Source organism: Equus caballus, chromosome 15 (genome assembly GCF_041296265.1).
Source record: "Equus caballus isolate H_3958 breed thoroughbred chromosome 15, TB-T2T, whole genome shotgun sequence".
Taxonomy (NCBI): Eukaryota; Metazoa; Chordata; class Mammalia; order Perissodactyla; family Equidae; genus Equus; species Equus caballus.
The window spans coordinates 76,507,858-76,530,232 of NC_091698.1; the positions used below are offsets into that span (position 1 = coordinate 76,507,858).

At 46.0% G+C, this 22,375-nt stretch overlaps 1 protein-coding gene across 1 annotated transcript in view; it reads right to left on the bottom strand.

Annotated features, from left to right (window-relative positions):
* Positions 1 to 494: 494 nt before the first annotated feature.
* The window catches only part of VIT (vitrin), a 114,162-nt gene continuing 92,281 nt past the window's right edge, over positions 495 to 22,375 (bottom strand). Inside the window, exons 12-16 of the mRNA XM_005600060.4 lie at positions 20,617 to 20,720; positions 17,123 to 17,349; positions 14,996 to 15,509; positions 11,155 to 11,344; positions 495 to 1,927 (exon numbers count right to left, since the gene is read on the bottom strand). Coding sequence (XP_005600117.2) covers positions 11,166 to 11,344; positions 14,996 to 15,509; positions 17,123 to 17,349; positions 20,617 to 20,720 — 1,024 coding nt within the window. The 3' untranslated portion in view covers positions 495 to 1,927; positions 11,155 to 11,165. The remainder of the gene's footprint in view (positions 1,928 to 11,154; positions 11,345 to 14,995; positions 15,510 to 17,122; positions 17,350 to 20,616; positions 20,721 to 22,375) is intronic.

The window sequence follows — 22,375 nt, forward strand, 5'->3', positions numbered from 1 at the left end:
TGAGGATGTGGAGCAACAGGAACTCTCATTCATTGCCAGTAGAAAAGCAAGTGGTACAGCCACCTTGGAAGACAGTTTGGCAGTTTCTTACAAAACTAAACATATCCTTAGCATACAATCCAGCAATCATGCTCCTTGGTATTTACCCAACTGAGTTTAAAGCTAGCAATCACACAAAAACCTGCACAAGCACGTTTATAGAAGCCTTTTTCATAATGGCCAAAACTTGGAGGCAACCAAGATGCCCTTCAGTAGGTGAATGGATAAAGAAACTGTGGTACATGCAGACAGTGGAATATTACTCAGCATTGAAAAGAAATGGGCTATCAAGCCATGAAAAGACATGATGGAAACTTAAATGCATATTACTTGGTGAAAGAAGCCAATCTGAAAGTCATACATACTGTATGAGTCCAACTATGGGGACAGTAAAAGCATCTGTGGTTTCCAGGGACTAGGCAGGAGGGAGAGATGAAGAGGCAGAGCACAGAGCATTTTGGGGTCAAACTATTTATTTATTTTAGGGGGAACTATCTGATACCATAATGAAGAATACACGTCATCACATATTTGTCAAAACCCATAGAATGTACAATACTAAGGGTGAATCCTAAGGTAAACTGTGAGCTTTGGGTAATAATCAGATTTCAAGGTAGGCTCATCTATTGTAATAAATGTACCGCTCTGGTGCAGGACGTTGACAGTGGCAGAGGCTGTGCATGTGTGGGGCCAGGGGTTATGTAGGAAATCTCTGTACTTTCTGCTCAGTTTTGCTGTGAATCTAAAATTGCTCTAAAAAGTAAAGTCTATTTAAAAATATTAGGGTAAAAAGTATTTCGAACTGAATGAAAATGAAAACACAACATACCGAAATATGCGGGATGCAACTGAAGAATGCTTAGAGGGAAATTCATTGTGCTAAATTTCTGTATGAGAAAAGAACAAAGCTCTCAATTCAGTGACCTCGGCTTTCACGTTAAGAAACTACACAAAGAAGGGTAAGGTAAACCCAAAGTAAGCAGAACAAAGGGAATGATAGAGATAAGAGCAGAAATAACTAAAATGTAAAACAGAAAAAAGAGAAAATCAATGAAAACATAAGCTGTTTTTTGGGGAAGAGAAGGTGAAGCCTATTCTGGCAGGTTCTGCAGACAAGCTTCTGCCTGAATAAGTTGAGGAGGGGACTTACAGTGGCTCCTCACATGCAGGAAAAGTAACAAAAGAGGTCTCTGATTAACAGGAAATACCTGCTACTTCCCTACCTGCTGGTGGCTGATCTGTTTCCAAAATCAAGGAAGACCTAATGTGCTCTTCAGTGAGGGAGGAGCACAGGAGATCTTTGTTCTTCTGGGAAAGTTGTTCTTACCTTCATTGGAAAGTTTCTATATATACTTGAAAGTTCTAAAATAGCATTTCTTGAAATAATTCTACATTTCCGACTTCACATTTTAGACATCCTTGTTTCATCTTCACTCCCTGTTTTTCAGAATTTGTATATTTAAACTTTCTTCATAGCTTCACTTTATTTTGTTCCATGAGTTTTTAGCTTATTGGCTTTCTGTTTTCTTCTATGAGGAGCAAACCTTAAATAATTGTTGTTTTTCGCAAAATATTGGTGCATTGTTTTATTGCATTTACTTAAATTATGTTGGATTTACTCAAATAATTTTTTTCTGAGACGCACTTGGGTTTAAACCCTGGGACAAGTTACATAACCTCCGAGTCTCTAATTTCCCCTCTAAAAAAATGGGGTCTTCACATCTATTATCCCAATGAAGTCCCTCAAACATAGTGCCAAGCACAGGAAAGCCGCTCAGGAAGCCAGTTTCTCAACGCTCTCTCTCCTCATTACCCCTCCTGCAAACGCAGGGCAGCTGCCAGCAGTGCCTAGCTCACAGCGAGAACTTGACTGCGGAGACTTCTGGACCTGGAAACCAAAAGCAACACATTACAAAGACCTCTTGGTTTAGAAACATCCATAACCAGAATGTTTCCAGGTGATTTATTTAGAAACCTCCTTAGAAAAGGAGTCAAACCAAAGCAAAACTAATTTTCTCCATTCCTAATTTTTTCCAGAAAATGAGATTTACATAAGAGAACTTATAAGCAATACCATATTCAGGAGGAAAAGCTAAGAAAGCTCCCTTTTTATTCCCCAAATGTGCTTTCAAGAGGTAGACTTGCTCCTTAAAACCATAGAGGTGGGTAAATACCGACTGTAAGACCTGACACTGCCCCATACCTCTGCCATGGCAGACATCACTAATGGATTTTAGCATCTCTTTTTTGTGTGTGAAGAAGATTGGCCCTGAGCTAACATCTGTTGCCAATCTTCCTCTTTTTGCTTGAGGAAGACTGTGGCTGAGCTAACATCTGTGCCAATCTTCCTCTATTTTATGTGGGACGCTGCCACAGTGAGGGGTGCTAGGTCAGCACCCGGGATCCAAACCTGAGAACCCCGGCCAATGAAGCAGAGTACTTGAACTTAACCACTATGCCACTGGGCTGACCCCCTAGCATCTCTTTCTTTAAGGGCCTTGGCCTCAGAATCCTTCTTCATATGGTTCTTCAGGAAGTCACTACCACCTGATCTGCTCAGGCAAAACCTGTGCACCATCCCTGCCCAAAGGCTTTCAGAGCACTCCCACCTCCCTGGGCCCCATACCCCCCCACCACCCCCACCCAGTGTGGTGAAGGCAGTGTCATTGCAAACATTCATAGATCTGAAGAGAGAATTCTTCATTCTGCCCTCTGCTCCTTAGTAAGAAAAGGTTCCCCAACCACTGGCAGATCATTTGCAGCTAGGGCAGGTGACTGGGGTAGGACTTGGCATTGTTGTGGATGTGCAGGATCAGGGGCATCCAGAAACCTCTTGGGGGATGATGTGGTAGGGAGGGCTTCCTAGGGCATCTGGAAAAAACAGCTGCTGTCAAGGGGCCAGGCGGTTCCTAGGCAACAGGGCTTAGTGCCATGGCTAGTGAGCTTGCCACTCGGCAATAGGTTTTGCAGGTAAGGACACAACAGACCCAAGTGGATTAAGACAGCTTCCTATATAGTCAGCTCCCTTGTCCCACAGGACAACACCAAAACGCAGGGGCCACATGACAGGCAGTGTGCACGGCAGGGCCCCAATTCCAGAGGGCAGCAAATTCATTTTATAGGCTGCAGCTGAACCCTGAGGAGGCGCCAGGTGGAAAGTCCTAGGCGTCACTGAAACCACGGAGGCTGAAAACAATGTTTTGTGGACGCCTCCTACAAGATACAAGATGGAGCGGTGGATGAAAGTGGCCTTGTGACAGCTCCTCGCAAACTGCCTGCCTTGCCCTGTTTCTGGGATGATCTTGGGGCGGTCCAACAACACTCGGGTCAGACTGCAGCTGCCCACGTGGCCAATGTGGAGGCGTGCAAGGTCACCAGGGTGCTCCAGCAGTGCCAGTTCCCCACAGCGCTACCCCGTCATGCTCTGTGAAAGGAAGGGGCTATGAGAGAGGTTTTTACCACGGTGTCTGGGGCTGGAGGGGAAGCCTGACAGTCCTGAACTGGCTTGCACTCAAGGAAATTGTCTTGAGACACAGTTAAAGTTTGGTTGAAGGAAATTTCTCGGAGCAACTTGTTTCCAGAATGCTTCATTTTTGCAAATGTTCAGACTCCCTTGAAAGTCAAAACAATTCATTAACCAAATACCTTTTCTTCAAAATAGAAAGGTTGGGGGAGATTCCATCTTGGGACTCCTTCCTTTTTACCCCTCAGCTGCCCAGAGAAGTGCAAACGGCAACTGAGAACTTCCAAGAAACTTGCTAGCCTTCCCAGATCTTGGATTCCGTGCTGCAGAGTAGAAGATAGAAACAGAGCGAAAATACAGGCACAAAATTCATAGAGCAGAAAAGATGAGAGCTGGGGGAAGAAGGAAACCTGGCTGAGGATAAAGCAGCCAGTGACTCGGGTGAGAAGAGGGAGGAAAAAGCAGAGGAGGCGAGGTGGCCGTTCCTCAATGAAGAGAGCACCAAAAGCCCTCTCTCCTGCCCGTCTGCTGTGTGACCTTGGCCAACTCCTTAATCTCTCTGAGTCTCACTGTCCTCACTTGGAAAACGGAATACTACCTGAGGATGTAAGGAATTAGGAAAATATGTTCAACACATGGCCAACTCCCAGTTATGGTTGATTGTCATTCAAGACCAGTCTTTCCCAAAAGAAGTAGGGAAGAAGAATGGTTTTGAAATGCACATTTATTCAACACCGTAAGTGTTGTGTGTATTCAGTGACATGTGACTATAAAGCTGTTGCATAGTTCATGGCACACTGGGACCTCATAACCGATGTCTGTGATTGGTTTTACTATTGTCACCAGGATTTCCCTTGCGCTCCTTAGCCTGTGGGTGCAAACAAAGTCATACAAACAATAATTAGTCAGTGGTATTGGCTGGTTCTCACTGGCATAATGCAGGACCAAGTATTTTGCTGAGGGGGGGGGGCGTCTCTAAGGGATGCCCCAGATCCGCTCATGAACAAGCCCGTGGTCCTGCCAGGACAGTCTTGGCTGCTGCCCACGTGGGTGACTCCCCTCTGAGGCTGCCATGGCTCCACCGGTATTTTGTTAACAGAGATCTTCGCTAACTGTCAGGATGAAAGGGCTGATTTTCCACTTCAGGAGAATGCCCCCTCTCTTTATGTAGAAACGGGCATGTGGGTGTTTCAGGCCTCGCATTTAGATCATAGGAGATGGAAAGATCTCCCAGAGCCTGTTCCACACTGCAGTTGTCCCCCAGTTCAATGACACTATTTTCTTAGGAGAAAACCAAGTTATACCGCCACTTTGCCCTTTTGAAAACTGCGTCTGCTCATTTATTTTACTTGGTGCATATCTTAGACAGGCATTACCACAGTGGTTTGTAACCTTCGATTTGTCCATGTTCCCTCTTTGGCTTCAAAATGCCACACGACCCCCTTTTGAGGTTGGAAAGAACCTCCTTTTCGCTATAATTTCAAGGGGAACTTGCAAAGTATCACGATAATTGAAAAAAATCTGTATCATAATATCAGGATCCAGGTTTACAGATGCCTTGGCGATGTCAGACCAACAACAATTAAGTTGATTTTGGGTCTTGTTTTGGTGTTTGCACAGTTTCCATGGCTTCCAGACCCTCCTGGTTTCTGTGCCCTGGGCAGCCATGTAAAGGCTCTTTGTCGAGAACCCAGGTTCCAGTTTGTCATTAACCTGGATACACCCTGCTCACCTCAACCAAGCGTGAAATTAGAGGAACTACAGAAAGGAGCTATTCAGCTGGAATTGTATTTTTTATAGGAAAGTCTCAGCTGCCAAGCCGAGTATAATATTTGCTTACTTGGGCAGCTTATAGCCTACAGGCCCAGTTGGTGTAAGAGGGATGGCAGGGATAAAGTAAAGCTCAGTAGTTTTCAATTACAGGACATTAAAAAAAAAAAAAGAAAAGAAGAAAGAAAAGAAAAAGAGCAAAGCCTGCGTTGAAATTGTGGTCTTTCAACCTTCCTTCTTTTCCATGTGGATGGTTATTTAGAGGGCGTCTCTCCTCAATCAGCCTTCATACTGAAAATGAAGTGGACCCCAGAAGCAGCACTTTGGCCTCCCTGACAGTCTGACCAGTTTTCAACAGCTAATGGCCTGTAAACAAGTAACATAGTGTAGCCATTGAGGCCAAGAGAAGTGAAGGGAGTCTTAGAGAGACAGGCATTGATTTTCTTGGGTAAAGCCTCTAAGCAAAACAGCAGGAGACTGCAGAGCTGCAAGACTACTATTCAGTCTGCATTTGGGTTTCCAAACTTGGGAACTTGTGGACATGCATTTGTTGGCATTCAGGACAACTTGATGTTTCAAGGAGCTTCAAAAGGTTATTAACTGCAAGATGGTCAGATAGAACCATGTGGGGCTCATCCCCAACCAGCTGTATAAGCTTGGTTTGCTGAAGGGGCTGCATCGTGAGGTCAATCCCTAATGGGGGCGGGGGGTGGGGGAGTGGCACTCTCTTCCCTCTCTGCAGGGTTGTCCAGCAATTTCCAGATGAAGATCATTCTGGAGGAGAGCAGAGTGAGGGTCTGCCTGGTTCTCCTGTCCTGCTCCTCTCCTTCCTCCCCTTTCTGAGGCTCTCCTGTCTCCCTCACGTGGGACTTCACGAGTTACTCCACTTTGCTTGCAAAAATTCCCCCTTTCTTTGAGATTCTGTGAGTGGAGCCTCAGTTCCTTGCAACCAAGAGAACTTTAACCAACACAGCCTTCCGTGGTCAGGTCCCTGCCTCTCTCTCCAGCTTCATTTCCTGACAGCCCTGCCTGGGCTTCCACTCTGTCATCCTCTCTATGTGTCACACTGTTTCAGGCCTCCTTGCCTTTGCTCCCTTCATTCCCTCTGCTGGGATGCCTTTACCTTCTGGCTAAGACAGACTCTTCCCAGAAAACCCAGCCCAGGAAGCCTGTCCAAGCTTCCCTGTCACCTATTGCTGCAGTCAGACGTTGTCTGTTTCTTTGTGACTCTCCCACACTGGCCTCTAAGCTCCTTGGACAGGGACCAGGTCTTCTTCAACGTTGGACCCCACTGCCTATCACAATGCCTGGCACATCATAGGTGCTTAAAACACGTTTGTTGAATGAAACTCAGGGAGGTAAATAGAAAATGTGATTTTCATTTCTGTAGGAAAAATGAGAATGGAAGGTGAGAAACAGTTACTCTGTGGATTGATATCTGGAGAGGATTCTGGTCCTAGATAAACAGTGATTGTCACTTAGAGCAATGAACCTTAGAAGGGCACTTGAAAGCGTGGTACAGTCTGGATGGAATGAGGTCCTCTCTTTCTCTTGCCATTATATCCTGTCTCTCTTTTCCTGAAATATCTCTCACTCTCATTCTACCAGTGCCATTGTGTTAAAGGTTGGCACTGTCAGGTGACTTAGATTCAAAGTTCTCATTCCCTGTATTCCATGTCCTTCATGATAGATGTGGATTGTGTCCCCTAATGGGAAGGGGCCAAGGTTATCACTGGAAAACAGGTGAGCCGGGATTCTATATCCAGAGAGCTTAAGTTTATCTGAGCAGGTCAGGAGGGGCTCCAAAGAAGCGGCACTTATACTGAGACTCAAAGGATGAATAGGAGTTTAACAAGAGGATGGGCAGCCCCATGTGTTCACGGAGCTACAAGGACTACGGACAATAGATGAAAATCACCCATCACAAGTGAGGGCAGGATGGCTGTCCAGAGACTCCAGAGGAGGACGGGGGGATGCACAGTTTGCATTGGGCGTTTAACAGACTCTTCACTTTGTACATTCAATAGACCGTGAGAGTTCACTCTGCAGAGTTAGACATATATTTTAAATTGTCAAGCTTACTAGAGAAGCCCCTGTGCAGCCACTTTGGTTATTTTGTGTGTCACCATTATAAAAAGCAGAGCGACTGAGTATATAGACCCTGGAGTCAGATTGTCTGGGTTTAATTCCCAGATCTGCCTCTACCGGCTCTATGACCTTAGGCAAGTTACTTGACACCTGTGTGCCTCAGTTGCATGATCTGGAAAATGAGAAGAATAATAGTACCTCTCAAGAAATCATAGGGGTGAGATAAGTTAGGTGATAAATGTGAAGCCCTTAGGACGGTGCCCAGTGTGCAGCAGACACTCATGAACAGTTAGGCGTTAGTATGATTTTATTTCTCATGAGGTTGTTTGCAATCATCAGTCATGCACTTTGTGCATAATCCCATGATATTAATTGTTCACTTTTAGTTGTTCATTTGTGTGTGGTTTCCCACTGGACCGTGAATTCCTCAAAGGCATTAGTTGAATAAATGTCTCTTTCCAAGGTAATTAAATTCAGGCTTTCAAGCATATTTCCTACCTACTACGTTTATGTGTTGCTAATCTAAGGGGAGAACTTTTCTTAGGATGATGGCTGGAAAATAACATTAGGCTTTGGAAACTCCTCTTCAAGGCTGGAAAATCCATGGACACAGAAGCATTGTCTTCTGTATAAACCTGTGCCAGCCCCCAGAGACTTTTGCTGCTGGAAACCTTGCTTCATGGAGCGTTTATCCTGTTCTAAGGGGTTTAAAGAGCCCAGAGAAAGAAGAAATATCTGAACCCTGTTGGTTTGGCTGAAAATTTTTAGCAGAGCCTTGTTGCAAAATTTTTAGCAAAGAAATGTCTTTCAAAGGGCCCTAACTCCTGAGAGGTGGGACAGTTAAGTTGGGTGGAGTTTAGACATCATATGTACCCAGAGAAGCTGGCCTGATGCTCCTTATCTGCTCGTTTTGGCTGACCTGGAGGAGAAAGGCACGGAGGATCTTTTCTGCTGAGACCGTGGAATGAAAGAAACAGTTGCCTTGGGACATTGGCTCTGAGTTTGCAGGACCCAGAGAGTTCTGCAAAGGCTGGACCAGAGCCCACAAGTGTGCACAGCCAGGTGTGTGTGTAGGATAGGGATGGGGGAGGTGTGGGACATCTGACCCCCGCCAGAGGCCGTCAAATGAGTCAGTAGATTGGAAGACAGGCTATCTGAATTCTAGTTCTGTCCCTACGTACCTGTACAGCCTTCTTTTGGCCTGGGTTTCCTTTTTTGCCTTTGGAGGGTTTGACATGGATTGTCTGTAAAGTTCTAGTGTTAAGATTTCAGCCCTGCTCCAGCAGTGTTGGGTACAGTTTAGGTTGAGCAAGGTGGCATTTATACACAAGCCTCCCACTTGACCCAACAACACCAGGACCCGTATCTCCAAACTGCTATGTGCAAACCCTGATCTGATTCAGCCCCATTCCCTCCCCAGCCTTCCCATTGCATTGTGGGGAGTGCCTATTTGTGGTCAGCGATCTACCAGAAGCCTCCTCCCCTTCTTACCCCAACTTACCTGAAACCTGCTTGTCTTCTGCAACCTCCCAAGTGGAGGCTGTTGGTGCTCTCTCATCCCGTGTATTTCAGGCCTAGAATGGGGATGGGTCTGCTCTTCGCCCCCATTGCCCTCCCAGTCTCTGCTCCTTCCTGCCTCAAAGCCCCCAGCTCCCTCGAAGATCTAGCCTCAGCCCTCCATCGCTGTCACTGCTGTCTTCTCCCAACCTGAAGACACCAAAGCTTGCCTCACAATTTCTCTCTCCATCCCGACTCCTGTCATCATCTTTGGTGATCTGAACATCCACACAGACAATTCTGACAACACCGTAGCCTCTGAGTGCCTCAACCACCTGCATTCTGGTGAGCCTTGCCTCCCCGCAGCACGTACTCAAATCTTTGTTGACAACGTGTAGACAATGCATGTTCGAAGAGGCTTCATTTAGCTTCAAAATTATAAGACCTGTAACTAGGATGACCAGATCATTTATTTCCCCAAGTGGGACAATTTTATAACTGAAAGAGGACAGCAACATAATGAAAATTATATTATTTTTGGAAATATTTACTTATTGCTGACAAATTGGTTTTTATATTAAGCATCCTATAAAATAATTATATTCCAAAACTTTTCCAAAATAAAATTTTTCTTTAAAAAATTAAAATAATTTATATGTGTACGTTGAAGCAACACTGAAAAACTCCTTTATATCCATTATCTGCACATTCAAAAATCTGTGTGGAATAATCCTTCCTGGTACTGACTTCAGTTCCTTAAGTAGTTTCTTCGCTGAATTTTTCACTAATAGTGTGTCACTGGTATCTTTAAGAAGCATTTCCTTTTTTAAAATAGTTTTTTGTATTTTGAGGTTTTTGAACGAATCTGTTTGCCATGGCTTTCAACGTGAAGTTTATGGTGAATAAATTTGCAATTGCTGACACCTTTAATTGATTTTTCTCTGTTGACCTCAATATTTTAAATTGCTGATATATTCTCTCTCCAGATAGTGAGAGATTTGGTAAGCTCAATGCAAATTCTGATAAATAGATGATATCTTCAATTTTTTCATGTAAATATTTTGTCCCAAGTATTGACACAGACGCTATCTCTTTGCCTCCATTGAGAGTCGCGTTCTTCAACACATATTTTTACAAAACATAACTGTCGATACGTAAGTCAGCTTTATTTATGACTTTTTTGAACATTCCCCCATTGCACAAATATTTCATCTCCTAATGGATGAGTCCTTGGCAGAAGCTGGAAGTAAAAAGTGGAGTTCAAGCAAACCCCATCCCGACTTATCTTAATGCAACTATTAATCATGAAATAAATGAAAAACCCAGGACAAATGCAAAACTGGATGGGACCCCAGACAATAGGCATAAACAGGGCTCTCCCAGGAAACAGCTATGACACTGACCCCTCAGAAGTAGCTCAATGGTCGTCAATCCTGGCAGCCCAGCAATAACGCCAGAGAGCTCTTCACACACGCCAACATTCAGGCTCCCTTCCCAGAGACTCAGATTTGACTGGTATTGGGATGGGGCCTGGGGACCAGCATTTTAGCCTCCCAAGCGATTCTAATGTTCAGCTCGAGCTAAAAGCATCTACACTAGCCTAATGCACTGCTTTTAAGCGAGATCAACTTGGTTCTCCAATGCCATCCCCCAGCTGCTCTATAGCTACAGGTGGCAGGTGCGTGGTGATTCAGATAATAGAGAGGAGGAGGTGAATTGGCAGCAGTGCTGCTGCCACACTCTCTCTGCATCCCCATGGGTGTGTGTCACCTTGGGACAGGAATGAATGCGCAGCAGATGCTCTGGGGAACGAGAAGAGCAAAGAGTGGCCCTGTCACAGACCCTGTGAACACGACCCATGACATAGTCAGAATGATGGCACGTAATCCTTTTAAACATTTAATTAAGCAACTCCCATATTGTCGTGACCAAAATGAAACTTGTTGAGAGTTACAGAATTCTAACGAGAAATAAAGTTAAAAAAAAACCTCACAGAAGCTCTAGTTAAGCCTGTCATAATACCTGCACTCTATTCTGAGCATTTATTTTGAAAACAATTGTCAAAATGGAAAATCCTCAGCACCCTCAAAATGATGTATCATTTTGCCTCAGTCTACAAATTTATGATTATCTTTCAAGCTCCAAGTTTTGAAGTATGAAAAACCATGCTGGCAAAGAATAACCACCACGCATCTGTTCTCCAGGAAGCCCCACATGCCTTGCCACCCCGCGTGCCCTGTAAAGCGCTGGGGGTTGTCCCAGAGCCAGTGGGAAAGCAGCAGGTGTTGATGCCTTGCCTGCTCTGAATTCAGTTCCGAGGCTGTGAGTTGAACTCTGTGCAAATGTTCTGGATGATCTTGGGGACAGATTTGTAGAGGTTGTCAAACTCGTCCACAAAGAAGGAGTGGTCCTTGGCAGGGTGAGTAGCAATGACTTCCAGCTCGTCCTGTGCAGCCCATGCAACGCCTATTGCATAGGTGATCACTCCTGTGGGGACAAAGTTTGGATGAAGCAAATGTGCCCAAGAGAAGGGCCTGCTAAGGAATCCTTGTCTTCCTCTTGCTCTGTGGGTTACTGTGTTTGAACACAATAGAATCCAACATCAAACGTGCCCCAAAGCATGCACATCTGCTATATGCCAACAGTAGCAAAATGGATATAGCTGCTATCTCATAGAAGTTTATAATCTTTGGGGGGAAAAACCAGACAGAATGGAGTAAATACACGATAATAATTTCATGTCCAGGAGCAGCAGAGGGGATGATATTTTGGGACAAGTGAAACGTTGGTGCCACGCAGATCACACCACATGGCACACACCTGCTGTCCCCGTGAGTAGAGCCAAACAAAACCTCAGAGAGCCTTAAACGTGTCAAAAGACAGTTCAAGATCTTTTTAACTAATCCAGTGGAACTGGGTTACTTTAGACTTGAGGGTGACTTTACAAGCCATGGATCCAACCTCATTCCCACTGCACAAGGACCCGGAGAGCTGGTCACCCAGCCTCTGCTCCATGACCGCCGTGAAGAAAGGGTTTCAGGCTGGGGGAGGGGCCAACAGTGTTGGCTGCTGCAGGGAGGTCAGGTAAGAGGAAAATGAAAAAGCACTCAATGGATTTGTAAAAAACAAGACATTGGTAGCTTGGTGAGAGCAGTTTCGGGGGAGTAGATGCCAAAGAACCAAAGGAATTGCTGTGAGTTGAGAGTGAAAAAGAAATGAAGATGTGGGGACAGCACATACAATCCTTTCCAGCCCTTACAGTTGGCCTGTAAAGAGGAGGGCACAGGTGGTAACTGGAGCAGAACACGAGGTCAAAGAGAATTTTTTTGTTTTTTAGGAAGGGAGGGACTCGAGCACATCTCGATGCAAATGGGGAAGAGTATAATGGGATGAAAGGAGTTGGACCACAACTGGAGGCAAGATGCCCCAGGGAGGAGAGGACAGATTCAGAGACTAGGCATCTATTCTCACCGGGGAAACTGGGAGACTGCCTGGTATATGGTTCTCGATTTGGGTTCGGGGCAGCTGGTCAGAAGGTGCTTGACCTTACTCTACACAAGCTTATTCCCACATCACCTTCAGCCTGGCCAGAGTAGAGTGAGTGAGCAAGATGGCCATGAAACAGAGGGCAGAGCCTGGCTGTGGCCTTCCTGCCCAGGTGCCTTTCCCTCAGCCACCCACCACGGCCCGTGTGGTTATCTCGAGCATCTTCTGGGCACCCTGTCCTGCTGATGGGAGAGCCATCCACACCTCACATGGTTCTAGTCCAAGCTGCTTTTCAGCTGTGGCTCATTAAGGTGCATTTAAGCTACCAGTCCCTTCTCTGACCTCTCCAGTGTCTGTTCTCTGAATGTTGTCTACATTGGGAAAAGCCAGCTTTGGGCTTTAAAATGCTGCCAAGTGGCAGTGGAAGAGCTTTGCTGCAGAATGCAGCTTAGATTGACTAAGGCCTTGTTTTTGCTCAAAGATGGAAAGGCTGACCCCCCAAAAAGACAACACAAATAGTATTAGAAATTTAGCTTTTCAGATCCCTGAGTCCACCCCTATTGTAGAAAATCTTCCGCTGGCAATTCTGACAGATGGTCACCCAGCATTGGCTTGGACACTCCCAGGGACACAATGCTCATTGCTCCATGTAATTTGCATCTACTGGTCCTGGTTCTTTAAACCTGTCCAGAATACGCCACATGCTCTGACAGCTCCCAGGACATCTCCCTCAGTCTTCACCTCTGATGAGGAGGCCAAGGATACCCTTTGAGTGAGGCCCAAAGGAGATACATCTAGCAAAACAAGTGAGAGTGGAGCTGACATGAGCTGGAGACAGATGTGTAGAGAGAGCAGGAGACCCCTGGCCTTATCGTCAAGAGCTGGCCCAGCTGGCTCTGCCCACTCACTTTGGAACTTTGGGCAGGTTGTCTCTGAGCCTTGAACCATCTTCACTCTGCTGCCATGAGCCCAAGAGACACTGTGACTGCAGGCATGCAGGCCATCTACCATCCCGCCACTAGGAGTACGCCTCTCCTTGTTTGGGGAAGGATTAACAGCAGCTTTAAAGAATACTGAAAATCCTGCAAACTAACTCAAATTAAATGTACACAGAAGGGGTTGGCCCTGTTGTATAGTGGTTAAGTTTGGTGTGCTCTGCTTCAGCAGCCGGGGTTCTCAGATTTGGATCCCGGGCACAGAACTATACCACTTGTCAGCCATGTTGTGGTGGTGACCCACATACAAAATAGAGGAGGATTGGCACAGATGTTAGCTCAGGGACAATCTTCCTCAAGCAAAAAAAGAGGAAGATTGGCAACAGACGTTAGCTCAGGATGAATCTCCCTCAGCAGAAAAAGGAAAAAAAAATGTACACGGAAGAAGAAAACAACTATAGCAAGAAAACAACCATGGCCCCAAGTGAGTCTTGTTCAATAGTGCTTATCTGTAGGTCTTTGGTATTCACTGACCACTCAGCTTACTTTTAAAAAAAAAATCTTTTCATGAGGAAGATTGGCCGTGAGCTGACATCTGTTGCCAATCTCCCTCTTTTTGCTTGAGGAAGACTGTCGCTGAGCTAACATCTGTGCCAATCTTCCTCCACTTTGTACGTGGGATGCCGCCACAGTGTGGCTTCAGGAGTGGTGTGCAGGTCTGTACCTGGGACCCAACCCTGCAAACTCTGGGTCACTGAAGCAGAGTGCATGAACTTAACCACTACACCAGCGGGCTGGCCTGTTGGCTTACTTTTTTTATCATACTGTTATGACTTGGGGTTTTCTCCAGGTTGTAGTTTTCTGATATTTTACAGCACTTTTCAAAACAGTGATTATATGTAGATTTTGTGAAAAAGGCATTAAGTGTGACTGACTTTCTAAATATCAACAAAAATATTTTGATCATTTTTCATGGTTTTAAACTTTCTATTGGCCTCTCACAAATTTTTATATGGAAATAGCTCCTTAAATTTTTTTTTAAAGATTTTATTTTTCCTTTTTCTCCCCAAAGCCCTCCAGTACATAGTTGTATATTTTTAGTTGTGGGTCCTTCTAGTTGTGGCATGTGGGAAGCCGCCTCAGCATGGCCTGATGAGTGGTGCCACGTCCTCACCCAGGATCCAAACTGGTGAAACCCTGGGCCGCTGAAGTGAAGTGTGCAAACTTAACCACTCAGCCATGGGGCCGGCCCCAGCTCTTTAAATATTTTGAAGGAAAATTTCTTTGAGGTCTCCCTAAAACCCCCAACATCTGGTTAGCAGTTGATGATAAAAATAGTACTTTTCTTTTAAAACATTAGTTTTCTTCAAATTTCTAACACAATTTTGTGGTCTTCAATAGAGATCAAAGTAACGAGTCAAATTCCTTTTCCCCTCCATGTGGGACGCCTCAGGGTGTGGGGTGTAAAGGAAAGGGTTAACCTTCCCAGTCACCCCAAGGCCTTGGATTTGCCATGAACTTTGGAAGCTACCTCCATCTTCCCTGCTCATTCCTTCATCGCCCCTCACAGGGGCCTATTTAACTACACCCCAAATATCCTCTCGACAGTTTTGAACATTTTATTGACTGGTAGACAAAACCAATGCACAAAGACAGTCCCTTCCTTGTCACACTGGCCCACTAAGCCCCAGAGAGATGTTCAGCAAGACAAGCTTACCCTTGTGATGGGCAACCATGGCTGGTATTCGGACGTCATCATAGGACCTCCCATCAGTGATGAGGATCATTAACTTCCTCTTGTTGGGCTTGGACTTCTTGAAGAGCTGTTCCAGGGCGTAGTTGATGGCAGCCCCCGTGCTGGTCCCACCACTCCAGTACCCCACCCTCTTGATGGCGTTGAGGATGTCCGGCTTGGTGTTGTAATCGTCGAACCCGAACTCCAGCCGTTGCTCGTAGGTGTACTGCACAGCCCCGATTCGCGTGTCTGTGTCTGAAATCTCAAACTCTTTGCTGAGGTTGGCCACAAACTGGAGGACCGTGCGGAAGTTGCTCGTCCCCACACTGCTGGAGCCATCAATGACGAAGCCAATGTCGGCCGAGTTGAAGCAGGTCTTGCTGCAGGCCAGTCGCTCAGTGTCACACACCCGCTTCACCAGGGGCTGCACCGTCTTGTGGAGGCTGAACCAGCTCTGCACATTGAGCGAGTAGAAGCCGTTTGTTCTGCACACAGCCTGGAAGACAGAGGGGAGGGATACTCTCCAGGTCAGGGGTCAAATCCTCCAATCCATCATCATTACCCTTGACCACCAGGGCAAACAGACTCATTTCTGCACTAGTCCGCCTAAAGCTTTCTGCATCTCAGTGTACCTAGTCAAGCACTCACTGGGGCAAAGACCCCTCAAGTTGTCTCTGGACTCGCTCCCACTCCCTCAGCTGGGTCTCTGCTTTAGTGGAGAGCAGTCAGTCAAGCAAATCCATAGGGAGAGGCGTATCTTTGGTTTCAGTTTCATATTTATGCTGCTCCAGGCCCCTCGGTTCATTTGTACCGGCAGCCAGCCAAATGATTGGCACTGGAGGGCGCCCACGCATGAGAGGATTAAAGACAGCTTTTGTTCTGATCAGGAAAACAAGACACACATGAGAAATAGCTAAAGTAATGTTTCCAGAGCAGCCCTGTACCCAGAGAGACGGGGTCTCACACACGGTCGAGTTGTTCTTGAAGCTCTCGGAGAGATTCTCTCATTAACCTCCCACCCTAATCCTACAAGGTGGAATTATAACCCCCCTATGATGAAGGAACAAACTGAAGGTCAGCTGTGAAGGGACATCCTTGAGTTCCTGAGACTGAAACACAAACCTTTCTGCTCTTAAAACTCAAGCAATGTCCTCCAGACAACCCTGCCTTCAGGCAAAAGAATATTTATTTGCTTGTGCCCAAGCTTGTTCCAGAAAAAATTTAAGGCAGTTTCAAATAAACATTGAACACCTGGTTGGTGTGCTCCTGGAAGTGACAGGGCTGGTGTTCCTAAAGTGGAGCGTTTCTTCCTTGCTGCTGCCTCTCTGGGGGTCACAGACAGAATCACAAACCTGATGGCTACAGATGGATTTGTATAATTAAAAAATTATTCTTGAGCAAGAAACGACTTAAAAATATCCTAGGAAATATTTTTAATTGGTTTATAAAAATCTAAATGGGGCTCACAAATCCTTCCATGGACTAGGTGACATTTGAGATGAGCGCTGAGGCTGAGCTGAATTCCAGCCAATGGATGGAGAGGAGGAATTCCTACTGGGCAGCCTGGGTAAAGTCATGGCGGGAGAGGGCAGTGGTGCTGGCGTGGACAGGAACCAGTTGGCTGGAGCACAGGGCCTGTAGTGGGGGGGTCACAGTAGATGACCAGGAGCAGTATTTGAAAACCTGACCTGGTTCAATGCCACCTTATTCTTGTTTATCAGATTGGCTAATTTGCAATGTCTGTGTGCACACGTGTGTGAGAGAGTGTATGTGTGCCCATGTGTGTGCTCATGTGAAGGCTCCCTGGGCTGCCTGGTTGAGGTCCCTTGGGCTGTGGGAGGAGCCCAGGAAAGGCTTCATGTGAGACCTTGGGGACAGTTCTCCTCTCAAGGTGCCAATGCTGGCCTCAGTTCACAGGTGCATTTGGAGTTTTGCTTTGAGAAGGTAATTCTGGGTTCCAGACTTACTAGTCCCTCACTGGGGGCCCTCCTGCCTAGAAGTGAGCTTAATGCCCATCTAAGGAATGAGAACCCTGCCCTGATGGCTGTTAACAGCTTTGCACAGAGCAGGGAATCCTTACGTTGGGTGGGTCTCCAGGCAGTTACATACCTTGTTTGCAAAGTTGGGCTCTATCACGTACTGCTTCTCATTTTCAACAGCACCTTCAATGGTGATGAAGAAAATGTTGATTCCTGACTCTCTTGCAAGCCTTGAAGCCTCCTCTACCTTATCCGTGGGCCAACCATCCACTATCACTACAGCCACATTGGGAGCACCGCCTCTGTTTCCGTTGACTTTGGAAAAGAAGTTCTTGGTCACAAAGGAGATGGCTCGACCTGGAAGAAAAAGAAAACTCACACTTGGAGTGATTGTGGTCATGCTGATTATAAATACAGGAACAGATCACAGCAGCATAAGCAGGTCCAGAGAAACATACTCATTCCCTCCCTTGTCTCTTTCTTTTTTTTCTTTTTTACCACATTAACTATTTTTAGATGTATAGTTCAGTGGTATTAAGCTCACTCACAAGGTCTTGCAACCATCATCAGTATGAATTTCCCTGCCCCGTTTCATTTTAAACCTGTGATTTCTATTTCTTTTTTGCTTTAAAAAAAGTTTTAGGGACCAGCAAGCAGGTGAAGAAGACATTCATGAGAACAAAAGGGTCCCTTCTCCACCAGGGTGCTGGAACCCCACTAAGCCCCTAAGCCAGCCCCACATTGTTTGCATTGAGAGCATGGGCTGGGAGGATTTGACTTGGATGATGGGAAACTCTTCTTGGCCTCCTGCTGCTTGGGGTGAGCCCAGTGCTCCAGGAGCTGCTGGGTGTGGAGGGCCATATTCTGGGTTCAGTGGGGTATTTTGTCCAGTTCCATGCTAGCTACCTGGAAAGTGCTGCAGCCCCTAAGAACTGAAAGACTGTGTTCTAGCCCTGGCTGTGTCTATGAGTAGGGTGACCAACTGTCCCAGTTTGCTGAGACTTTCCCAGTTTTAGCACTGAAAGCCCCATATGCTCCTGGCAAATGGCTAAGTGGTCACCCTAGTGTCAGCATAGCTGCATATGGGAAGGCAGTGCTCTTAACCTGGGCTCTGTGGACCCCTGGGGCACTCGGGGGTATACCCACAAATTCCCTGAAATTATACACAATATTTTGTGTGTATAAGTATTTATTTGGGTAGAAAGTATGTAGCTTTCAAGAGATTCTCAAAGGGGTCCCCAATCTAAATAAAAGTTAGGAACCACCTTCTTAAGACTTTAGGATTAATGTCATTACCCTCAATGCTTTTTTGTTTTTGGCCAGCATCCTGGCTCCCTTGGCTAGTATAATCTTACCTGCCAAGTGAAAGGATCAAATGGTCACAGACGCAGTTGCTGGAGAAATGTCTTGGAGAACCCATGTGAACTGGCTGCACAGAACACAGTTGCTAAGAGAAAACCTGGGCTGTTGAGAACTGCTTTCATAGGCAAGAGATAATTTCCCTCAAGGCCCAAGTCACCCGGCAGTCCCCTCTGGCTTAGTGTTAGATGCCTGCAGACAGAGCACAGGGAGCCATAGGAAGAGCACCTTGACCTCACCCAATCTTAAATTTGGAGGCCATGGTCAACTAGTGCTCAACATACATTCCATTCACCTTCTAGCATATTTTGGAAGCAGAGGCTGGAAATCTGAAATTGCATTGTTGAGACTCCCTTGCAGCTACAGTTCCGGATTTGTTTTAGTTTCCGGAATTGATGCACACATGAGATTTAGAAGATGAAAGTGGAGCAGAGACAGTATTTTTGATTCTGCTATTTCCACTGACACGTATCTGTAGAGTACGTGATTTCTCCGGGGCAGTGTTAGCAGAGGTGCCTGTGTTTGGTCACTAACTTTGTTGGTGTTGAGGTGGTAGAGTGCAGAACATTGGTTTTGTGGGTGTGAATGGAGCAGACATAGCATGGTTTTGGAGCTGGCAGCTGTGACAGAAGCTTCCTGATCATGGTGGCTTCCTGCCAAAGCAGATTCCTGAAGAGACTGTGGTGGCAGAATTTAATGACTTTTTTTTTCCCTTTTTTCTCCCCAAAGCCCCCCGGTACATAGTTGTATATTCTTCGTTGTGGGTCCTTCTAGTTGTGGCATGTGGGATGCTGCCTCAGTGTGGTTTGATGAGTAGTGCCATGTCCGTGCCCAGGATTCGAACCAACAAAACACTGGGCCACCTACAGCAGAGCGTGTGAACTTAACCACTCGGCCACGGGGCCAGCCCCCTGTGGTGGCAGAATTTAAAAATTGATTTCCAGATTTTGTAAGAGGCAGCACCTCCTTGGAGCTCCTGGTTCTGCAGGAAGACTTTCGAAGCCATCTCTGAAAGCTCAGCCTAGAGTTCATTTGTTCAGTCCTTTCAATAATTTCAAAACCACTTAATACCCTGAAATAAATCCCTTTCTGCTTAAGCCAATTGAAATGGATTCTGTTCTCTGAACCCAAACCTTGATCAGTACAGGGCAGAGGGAGAACATGTCATCCACTGAAAAAACATATGATGATTTTATTAAGACACCTCTCTAATCCCTCAAGGAAATAGCATGTCTTTAAGTTTTTAAGTTTTACTCCATGATACTTTATTGGAATTTCACTGATCTAGGTACTAAATTGAAAATAAATCAGAAATCGACTCTATCATGTTTGTGATGAAGTAATATTGATTTGGGGTCCAGATAGCAGTGCCTTGACCAGTGTTTATTTAGCATTGTTCAAAGATCAAAGCTCTCCATTTGCCAGATACTAATATACTGGTCTACAGAGATGTACACCTCGGTGGAAAGGGAAGTAATTAAATTGAATTTACTATAACTTCAAACATACTCCTTCAAAAATAGTTCTATTCCCTGTGTGTGATCCATGCCAAGCAACTGTGGCTCACTTCTCCATACCCTTGGATTTTAATGGTACCAATAAGTTCCCTGAGAGGTGGACACCCTTCCCAGTGTCCCTGAAGCCAGACTACCATTTGTAAATTAATACATTGGCACGGGTTCACTGGCAGCCTTTGAGCTTGGTTAGTGGGCATCTGTTTCCTAATGCTGAGTCACTGCTGGGTGAACCGATAAAATGGAGTTTCTGGACCTACCCCACTGAGGAATGGAACTTCGGATTTCTGGTACCCACCCCATCACCGCCACCAAGGCTCAGACATCACAGAAGACTGGGCTTGAGATAAAGAACACGCCTCTCTTTGCACGGTCATCACTTTAACAGGAGATGATTGGAAGAAGTTTCCCAAGGGGCACTGTGGAGCTTCCTGAATGGAACTGGTTAAAACATTTAACTTTAGATAGTTGATGACTTGTAGACCAATCAGGAGACAGTCATAATAGCAGGCCTCTTTGTCCTGAAGAAAGCTGCCATCCCAAGGAAGCAGGCATGCTGGAACTCTCCAGCATATGTGTGATAACAATTCTTGCCCCTGAAAACACGATCATACTTTAGAAAAGATACAAATACTATGTGACTCCTTTCTTGATGGACGATTATTAGTTTTCCTCCTCCTGTATAGAAGACAACCACATAGAAAGAGAACCGCAGAAGCAAGATGGAGCGATCTGCACCGGGATCACATACCTACATTAGACAGCCCTCCTCGCTGGGTGATTTTCTCGATGGCGGTCTTCAGATCCCGGGAACTCACGTGAGTCTTGAGATTAAAGTGAGTAGCAGGGTTGTCTCTGAAGGGTCAGAACAAGAAATCAAAGTCAGCTGGAAAGTTATTACCTTTGGAGGAAAGCAGAAATCAGAGTCGATTCTTTCATATAGTAGCTCCCCTTTTCTGTGGGGCATATGTTCCAAGACCCCCAGTGGGTGCCTGAAAACTATGGATAGTACTGAACCCTATATATACTATGTTTTTCCCTATACATACATATGTATGATAAGGTTTAATTTATAAAGTAGGCAGAGTAAGAGATTAACAACAACTAATAATAAAATTGAACAATGGCGGCTCATGGACCACTTCTGAGATATCACCTGTCCTCTTTTGGTGTGTGCACAGAGAAGAGGAATAGGTGACAGAGGTCTCCTTAAGGGACTGGCCAGTGGATGGAGGGAGGGTGGGTGTCCCTGGCGTCTCTGTTGTCTCAGCTGGGGCAGCAGTTCTCAGTGATTTCTGAGGAGATACATGTGGATATCTGCAGCCAAGGGGCAGTGTTCAGCTTTATCCTGGCCCCGGGAGGAAGTGTGGATGCACAGTAAAGTCACATCTCGTGAATCACTGATACCCGTCCATTGGCAGGGCTTCATGAGAGTGTCACCTTTAAGGCTACTCAGGCCCAGCACTCCAGAAGGGCCTGTGCTTGGTTCAATGCTCTGATGTTGCTGTCTTGGTGTTCTTAATTATTTTTGAACACAGGGCAAATTAGGTTGCTGGGCCCGGCTGCCGGTTGCTAAGTCCTCCAGGAAAGGGAGAAGGAGACGTGAAAGCAGTCTCTCCACAAACCCCAGGAGGAGATCCAGGAAGCAGCAGCTGTAGGCAGTTTCCGGCGGGAGTTCCAAGGGGGCCTACAGAGGATTCTCAGTGAGTCCTTTGGGGGACCTGGCAGTGTGGTCACCAGGGAGCCAGTCCCCAGGACCTGAGAGGAGACATTCTCTGCCTCCCCCTTCCCTTCCCTCCCTTACTCTGTCCCTATTTTCTGACCTTCCCAGCTATCTCAAGGTGATCTCTGTCTGAGGAGAACTCGTGAACAGGCCGGAAGGATGCCCCTCTGTCCTGCATTCCATTAGTGACTGCGAGGGGTACAGGCTGGCTCTTAGACAAAACCAAAGCAAGATGCCTAGAGGCAGGCTCATCTAAATGAGAGGTGGTGTGACCTGCCAGGGCCGTTCCCTTCAGGGAAGATGAAGGAAAGCTGAAAACCAGCTCAACCAATGGGGTGTGGAGGCAAAACCCAACCAGATGAAATGCCACCAGAAAAAAAGCAAGTTCTAGTTCAGGATTAAATAAAAAACAAACAAACAACAAAGCCAACTGCAAGATGGAGAAATATGGGCGTTTTAGCTGAACTCGACCTTCCTGTCAAGCTACAGTGTGGAGCCTCATGATCTGAGGCTGCAGTGATGCGACCCATGTGCAGGTCACAGGGAGGAGGACTCACACAGCGAAGTCCCTCTGTCACTTTCACAGTTATGTTCCTCTTTCCCTGTGGGCTCCAGGGCTTGTGGTTTGTGTTCTTACAGATCAATTACAGGAAATGCTGTACCTGCCTCCCAACCATCTAGGCTCAAAACCTGGACTCAGTCTTTACTAGCTCAGTCATAGAACCTGTCAGTCTCGTCAGTCAAATGCCATAAATTCCTCTAGACACAATCACTCACTTTTATTCCC